Genomic DNA, 8,881 nt, shown 5'->3' with positions numbered 1-8,881 from the left:
TTACTAATAAGGACGGACGCCGACCGACCGCGCGTTCGTTAGTTAGTTGGTGAACAACGTACGTCGTCGTCTCCTTCCTTCCTTCCCTCCCTCCCTCCTCCTCTCTCTCTCTCTCTCTCTCTCTCTCTCTCTCCCTTTGACATGTTTCATCCATTGCAAACCAACTCTCCAATAAATCCATTCAACGTATACGAGGACCAAAGAATGATGAGGAGAATTTCCCTTACCGCGAAATATAGGGAATAAGAGAATACGAGCTGTAAAGCGAGATGAAAAGTGCTCGAACTACGAGTTGTTTCGCAAGGTTTATTAAATCAGAATATTATACAAAGTTATGTAACTATTCTGAATCAATTTTAAGATTTATGGATTTAACCGTATTCTTCGACTAATTTTAAGTATGTAGATCCGTGATAAAACTTTTATTTAAAACTTCGTTGCACCCCTCCCCACCCCCAAGATACATATTTACACAGAAAGAATAATTTTGAAAAAATATTAAAAAATTTAGGTAAATACAAATCTAAAAATAATTTTATTGGATCATCAAAATATTTATGTAGGAAATTTAAACATGAAGAGCAATACTGTAAAAAGTTTTTAGCAACTAATTTGAGCGTCCTACACTTTTAGATTTACTTTTTTTAATTCAATAAAATTGTAGAATTCAAAGATTGTAAAGAGGTAGTAGATAAAATTTTTGCGATTTTAAATTATCTAAGAAATCATTTTTAAATGTTCAATACGAATTTTTTTAACTATTGATGAAAACTGCTTCATTTGCGATAGTCAAATAAGAAGTGTGTCAATTTCGATAATAGCGAAGATGAAATGTGTCTTGCGGAAATATGCGAATACCGCGATGACGTGTATGATTATTGGCTCGTGTTTCGTGACCGTCGAGTACGTTTTTGGCTCGCGAAATCTCACTCGACGAGACGAGCTGAATGACACCGGTCTACTGATTCACGATATCGATCCTACGATGTGGCAATATTCATTCTTGCGGCAAAATCGACGAAGCGTATACGCCAAACGATATTCTTCGCATATACCTAATTAATGACATCTTCTTTGTATAAAAGTACCTCTTGGAACAACTTGTGCGAAACATATATTTTGATGTGTACTGATTATGATTTTTTGGCTCAACCTGCATTCGTTAGAGTTTATATGGAAAATACACTCTGATGTTAATGACGTCACTAAGAACTGCAAGCTGCACGATGTTTTGCATCGCATTTTATAAATAGAATATATGATTCATCATACACAAGTTTGTTGAAAGTTGCTATTTAGAAAATAATATCAAAGGTCGAATGTATAATACATTTTGTAGAGCCAGAGGGATTTTGCCAGAAGTTTAAAAACATTACATTAATATTGCGTTAAAACTAGGATGATTAATATAATAAAGCTATTCTTAAGCAAATAAATTTTGTTAATTGTAAATTAATACACCTGAATATATCATTTTATGTTCAAATTGATATGATATTTCCTTCAATAAATATTGTAATATAAAAATTATCATATTTTTCTCAATAGCTATCTCCGCTCGAGGGAAGTAGAATATAATAATAATTGAAATTACTGCTATATCCACCGGTCCTGATTGTCCTTCAACATTTCTCCAAGAAACAAAGCGTGCGCGTTACACTTGTGCACGACTGTCCTGACGGTGGCCCCTTATACTTGTCGGAAACAATAGGCATTATGTGTCGCGGCACACGCGCGACAACGGCTTTTCCTCTCCCTCTGACTTGTTCGAACTAGTTATAACCGCTGTTCCTACGTGCCGTTGACGAGGAGAGCAACAATTACGTTAATGCATTGTCCCATGTTCCGGCGCTTAACGACTCGGCGCCCCATCGACGTTTTGCACTCTCGCAGATTGAATTAAATCGAATTACGGGAAGTCGCGCGTTAAAATCATTGTCATGCGAATTGCATTGTCGTGGTTATCCTGTGATTCATCGTCTTAGTCTAAGTCGAAATTGAGAAATTAAGCATTTTGATTATAACAGTATACGATGCGCGCGCTACGAAACTCTGTTGTTATCATCTGAATTAAACTAAATAAAAAATACATCATTTTTTGATATTTATTTACGACTTCTTGCGTCTACCTAATATATATTAAAAATCTCTTTCTATTATTTATGGAATTCTATTAATTATGGAAGTCTAATTTTCGACCAGAATTCATTTCCTCTTCCTGTATTAAGAGATTGCGATTTTTTTCATCTCGAATGAGGATCGTTTGATTTAACTGAATAGAGATGACTTACCGGTATCGTTGTCTCCTGGAACCCCGAGACTGTCGCTATTGTCATTGATGAAGGCCTCCGCCGTTGACGTGAAGGTTTGAGGTGATAGTGTGAGGTCCGGTCCGCTCTCACTATCAAACAATTCTAAGTTCCCATTTCCTGAAACACGAAAGTAAAATATTAAATGTTGTTAATATCATTATATGTAGAAACTTATATCATAAATAAAGTTAATTAATTTTTCTTATGGATCTAAATGCAAAGTAAAATTAACAATTTATTATAATTATTAACTGATTAATTAATTATAACTCATTAATTACTTAATCAACTATATAATTATAATAATTTTTTATCAGATGTAACTCCTCGTTTAGAATATTGGAATATTGGAAGATAAAGCTTATTCGATTAACGCAACAGCAAATGTAAGAAGTCTTTCAACATGCTATATATTTTGGATAGGCTTGTCGATATCGAATGAAAATTTTGATATGATATTATATTGATAGAAATTTTGAATATATTCATCAATGCAAAGATGTTTATATTTATCCTGAATAAATAGGCAATGTCGAATATATTATATATTCATTATTCCATATATTCGATATGATGCCTATTCATTCAAGGTGAATATAAATAGTTTTTAATTGATGATAGATATATTTATAGTGAATATTTCTATTTCGACTCAACCCTAATTTTAAGATCATTTATATTTGTATACATACAATAACAAATACATTCAAAAATAAAGATACATGACTCAGAGAAAATAACTGACTCTTCGCATAAAATCTCTTTCGACGCTGATTTCGATTCGTCTCAATGCCAACCTTACGCAATTTTGAAATTGACAGGTGATCGGCGTTGACAAACGAATGACATTCTTCGCATGCTAAAAGTGCGTACTACAAAAATAACTTTCTATAAACACGAATTGCGGCGCGTTTCTGCACACTTATTCAGAAAATTATAGTCACCGATTTTTTCGAGAATTCTCTGCAAATTTTTAGAAGAGACATTCATGTGTCAATAAAATTATTCTATTTCTCGATACTTTCATGACGTGTATTTCTAAAAGTAGCGATATAAATACGTTTCAAGAAATTATCATTTCAAAATAATCATTAAACATTATATATCTAAATTTAAGATACTCATTGATCGTTGATTGTATTGTTATTCTATTATCAAGGGGTGACAAAATTATTACCCGTTACGAGTTAAAACGAGCATTTCTCAGCGGCATAAGAGCATAAGAGCAGCGTAGCTTGCATATCTTTCGCATATCTCGCCACTACACGGTAACAACGCTGGAGCACACTTGAAAGATCTCGCAGGCAGTGAAGATCTCTCAAGACTCCGGATGGTTTCCATGATACAACGAGGATATACGGCTATGTGCCAAACTTTGTGCATTTTAGAGTATCAGCTACTTTCATTAAGTGCATTTACTTCAAAGTTAATTACATTCCGATCAAAACAATATCGATTTTAGTTTAGATTTCTAATCAATATGATTATGATTTACAAAAAGAATTCATTCAAAGTCTAAAAAAAAGATGCAAAAATTTCTCTTCTATCAAAATACAACCGATGAAATGTGCATAGATCTTTAACAAAATTTACATGAACGTTTTTATTCTTCATTCACTATGAAGAATAAGGAATGAGATAAAAGACGAGCAATACTTCGATTTAAAAAGACCTTTTCCTTCAAAAACGATGATAAAATCGAGATCAATAAAAAAATATGCGCTCATACTCGATTCGATGAGGGATCGAGAATTAACCCGGGTAGGAATCACCACGATTTTACGATGTATTAAAATTCAAACAGCGCATTCGGCGAGCGCGTGACGGCGCAAAAAGAGTATGGCGTCATCGTCGACACGGCACGGCGCGGCGTCTTCATCTGCGTCGATTCTGACGCGACGTGACAAGTACGGCAACATTACGACGACACATTCGAAGCGCTGCACACGACGAATGGCTCCTTACTTGTAAATATTTGACGACAATTTGATCTGCACGAGTCGGGACTTAAATCCCCTCGAGGATACGGACGAAAGCGGCTTACGGAAGCTCTGTCGTCCGTGGTTTTCGACCTGTCCTCTCATCATCGGACTTACACATCTCGCGGAAAATATATATTGCAAATATCGATAGACAACGCAGATGTTGACATTGTTCAGAGGCTACCAATATATATCCTAATAAGCCTCAATAATAACGCAAAATCGCATTCTCTCGAATCAGTCAATTTACGTTGGTAGTCAATAGAATACTGATAACAATAGTTGATGTTGCGGGCAAATATCGTTTTCTGCTAAAACCGACCAGATTCAGGCTTTATACCGATGGATATATTTTGTACACGTCAATAATAATATTGACACACATTAACTCCGGTATAATGTGTTATAACATTATATAATAACCAAGCGACGTTGTCATAATACCACACGTAATTGTTTATTTGTTGTTAAACTAAAAAGATAAATCAATTTTTATAAACAAAATATTCTTTTTCTCAGAAATGTATACCCGAAATAAAAATAAAGAGTAGCGTTTCGTTACACGAATACAGTCGATACACTGAAGAAAAAGTTTTGCTAAAAAGTAAATCTAAAAAAATATAGTTTGATGTAAATCTAATATAGAGAAAATAATTTTGTTTGATCATCAAAATAATTATGTAAAATACTAAACGTTCATGACAAAAAGTTTTAATATTCTAACAAGTTTACATGTCCATAATTATTATGATGTTCCAAACAAAATTATTTGCAGATCTATATCTAGTTAAATTTTTAGATACTTCAACAAAATCGTTCGTTTCATATATGGACTACACTTATCGCATTCAAAGCGCCACTTGTTTGTCCCTGCATTAATACGATTTGTTCCCGGTGTATTTCATTTCCCCCGAGAGACAGATTAACTCGCTCGAAGGGAGACAAGAAGGACATTCCGATAGCACGTACAGTCGTGTCGCGCGCTTCATCGTTTCCGCTCTCCCTCGTTCTCCACTTACATCGTTAAAGTGCGCATCCGACTGCATCGCGGGAACGGCTATGTCATGAGACTGAGGGAGATAACAGGGAGAGAGAGGGAGAGAAAGCACATTAACATACCTGTAATATGCATGCGAGGTGGTGCACTCGTCCGATTCGACGTTGCTGCGCGTGCGGGGGCTTACACAGGAATATTCACGTTAATTCAAAGCGATGGTATGCGCCCGCCACGGATTAATATATTCCGGATTATCCGTCTGTGTTTGCGTTAATGCTCGCGCCGTTGGGTTAGTTAAATATGTAAATATAAGCGGCGTGCGCGCGGCTACGCCGGACGTTACCCCTGGTTACAACGTCGACGTGCGGCAGAATGACGAATAAGGGTGATAGTAACCCATGCTTGTGAAAAATACACGACATGGCGAAAGATCGGATATCGATGTGAATTATTGCATTAAAATTCTCGCGTATTTCTCTCGAAAATATCACCTACGTGAATTGAAAAATGTTTGAATTTTTTTTTTTATTTCAAAAACCCACAAGGAAATTGGAAACATGCGTAATTTTTTAACGAGATACTGATGCAGCATTGTTCTTATACTTTCGAATAATGTAATGTTAAAACGTAATTCAGAAAATAAACACGTAGTATGTCAATATAATTTTTACGGATTTTCACAATAGAAATGTGATGTGTAGCCGACATACGTGAAACGTATCGTATACTCACATTACAGTTTCGAATTGAATTTTTGTTCGGACACGTATTAATCATCGTAGCGATACATTTATCTTCGAAGAACGAGAGTATTAAGCTTTCTGCAAGTAATAAAGAAAGGATTACGTGATAATAGAAAATGTCGGTTGCGCAGGATCTTTCGGGAGAAAACGGCAACAAAGGAAAAATTGCAATTCTCTCGGCGCTATTATTAACATTAACCCAGCACTCGGTGTTGCTTGTATCAAAGTATTCTCATTATGAATACATTTCGCAGTTAACGTGCAATATGCCACGCTCGGAGCAATTCGCATGATTAACTTGAGTTACGTTTAAATTCCGAGGAAGATAGCCATGTGTAACGTTACGCCGTATAAAAAAAATTTCCCGCAACATCGCTATTCTATAGCAAGCAAAAATAACAAAGAAATTTATTTAAGCGAAGCTGGCGCTAAACGACGTTATTACAGTCGGGAGTAAGAGCCATTCACGCGTGGCAAAAAAGCGACGGTACGGGGAGAGGAAGATGCGCGACGTTGATCGCTGCCAGCGCGAGAAAGGGGCGAAAGGGAAGAACGAAGGATGCTTTAGATGGGGGTGAGTTGGAAACCCGGGTGGCGCAACTGGGTTTATTCACAGCGCGCGCGAACGAACCCGACGAAGCCCAGATATTAATTTTCTCGATGTATATGGATGAGTACTGACTAGGCCGCGTTGCGAAGAATACTGGGAGGAAGACGAACGAAGATGGAAGGCTGGAGCAAGAGGAAGGAAGCATAGCAGAGGTGATGGTGGACGTACCTGCGTAACGATGGGTGAGCAAGGGAGAGAATGGGGGATGATGCGGCTGTGCACCACCACCGTCGCCGCCGGGAAGTGTTCAGAACGGCGAAGGGTGGCTAAATTGCTATCGATCTTCCAGCCACGTAAATATCGTTTACCTTGCAGCACCCATCTCCGAGCCTTTCACATCCCTCCCCCTCCCCTCCGCCCTTCTCATATGTCCTCCCTCGCGTTCCTGCCAGCCCCACGATACACGTCGACGCATTACGCGAATATGCGTTATCAGTTTGATGGAGATCCCCGGCTTTTCGTATCATCGATTCTGATAGCTCGACCGGTCGATCGGTTAATCCCTCGCGTTCGCGTATCTTTCAGCGTGCCAAAATTCGACGTCGGTATCGGGTCGAGCGTTTTTAATGCTCGATTCTCGCATCGCTGCGAAAGTCTCGCGCGAATTCGACACGTTGCATCACGCACATGTAAATGTATCGAATGATAGAATATTTTCAGGAAAATATTCGAGAGAGAGAAATATTGAAGAAAGAAATATATAATTGTTTCATAACTGCTCGAAAATAATTGTAAAATAATAATACCTGCGCATGCAAAAAAAATAGCGTTTTTCAAATGAGTTTTTCATGCGTTAACTAATGATACAAATTGGAATAATAATAATAATAATTGTAAAAGGATGTCACTCAAGAGCATAGAAAATTAGAGCACGGTAACTGCTCCGAACTGCACGCGTCTATCCGGTAATCGCTTGGTTTTCGGTCAATTGCTGAATATAATTTCATTAAAAGCATCATATTTCAGCGTTCGGTAAATAGAACCGCCGCTTATTTTACGGTATATATAAACGCGCTCGTTTATCGTGTAAATCAGCCGAAATAGCGTTCGGTATCATATCGAAATTGCGCGCGTGAATGCGAAATGTGAATGCGAACGTACTACGGTGATATCAGAGTTCTTGCAAATTTTATCTCGCTATGAAAGAGAATCAAAAAAAAGAGAGGAATGCGTTTAATTATAAGCGACGCCGGCTTCTCTCGCGTTTATTCGCACTCGTAATTACTCGTCGTGTCGATCCCTGGCGTATTTGCGCGAATTCGCGGAATTCGATGTAATCATCGATTCGACGGGGACGCGAGAATAATTAATAAAAACTCGGTATTCGACAAGCCGGTTAGCAAATTAGGAGATGCGTTCTTCTTGACGATTAAATGCAGAAAATTGTAAAAGGACTTGACTGTTGCGCGTTCACAAAATAATCGACGTTTATATAGGTATTAACCGCGAATCTCCACTATTGAAAACAGCGCAAATTCAAAAGCGTGCAATTTCAGCACTTAATACATTTCTTCTTTACAAGTATTTAAAAAATTCTCCTAAAATTAGTAGTCGCAGAAAGCTTCTTCTTCTTGCTGTTGAAGCAATTGCAACAGAAACCATTTCTAATCATTCTTTAAGCTCTTCTTGAAATTTAATTAAACATTGAAGGACACGTGGCACAAAAGAGCGTTCTCATAAATTTTCAACCAACAGCGTTCATGTGTTAAGTTTAAAGTTTGTTTTATCAAAATGTTCATGTTTTCCCGCACGTGTCGTTCTCGCATGGCTAATGTCCGACGAACTAATAAAAATATTTGCTCGCATTGCTTAAAATTTCTAAAAATTTTTGCACTTAAAACGAGATAAATATACTATATCGGACATTGAAAAAAGAGAGAAAGCAAAGATACTGAGTGCAAAAAACGCAAGCATGAGAACGCGAACAATCTTGATGACAGCGAAGAGCCATTCTCGATGCGAATTGGTGAACACCGCGAAGATCGCGCGGCATACAGTCGAGGATATGTAAATTGTATTAAGTCTCCCGCGGTTTCCCCTCGACCGTTGGTGGCGGTTGTATCTTCTGTATCGCAGTCACCCGAGAGTGGTATTACGAAACTTAAGCCGTAGCGCACAAGTGTCGCGTTACGAGTCCGACCTCGGGAGCACGGCCCCGGCATCCTCGCCGCCTTTGTGCGACGTAAGCCGGCGCCATTATCTCGGTCGTATCCCCTGGTGTCTCTCTCTCTCTCTCT

General features: G+C 37.8%; 1 protein-coding gene across 1 annotated transcript in view; it reads right to left on the bottom strand.

Annotated features, from left to right (window-relative positions):
- The window catches only part of LOC105618089, a 253,179-nt gene that overhangs the window by 145,519 nt on the left and 98,779 nt on the right, over positions 1-8,881 (bottom strand). The window contains exon 3 of the mRNA XM_012199629.1: positions 2,292-2,429. Within this exon, the coding sequence (XP_012055019.1) occupies positions 2,292-2,429 (138 nt within the window). The remainder of the gene's footprint in view (positions 1-2,291; positions 2,430-8,881) is intronic.

This window comes from Atta cephalotes, assembly GCF_000143395.1.
Source record: "Atta cephalotes unplaced genomic scaffold scaffold00015, whole genome shotgun sequence".
Taxonomy (NCBI): domain Eukaryota; kingdom Metazoa; phylum Arthropoda; class Insecta; order Hymenoptera; family Formicidae; genus Atta; species Atta cephalotes.
Note: the sequence above shows the minus strand (reverse complement) of the source record. Positions and strands in the feature narration are given on the sequence as shown.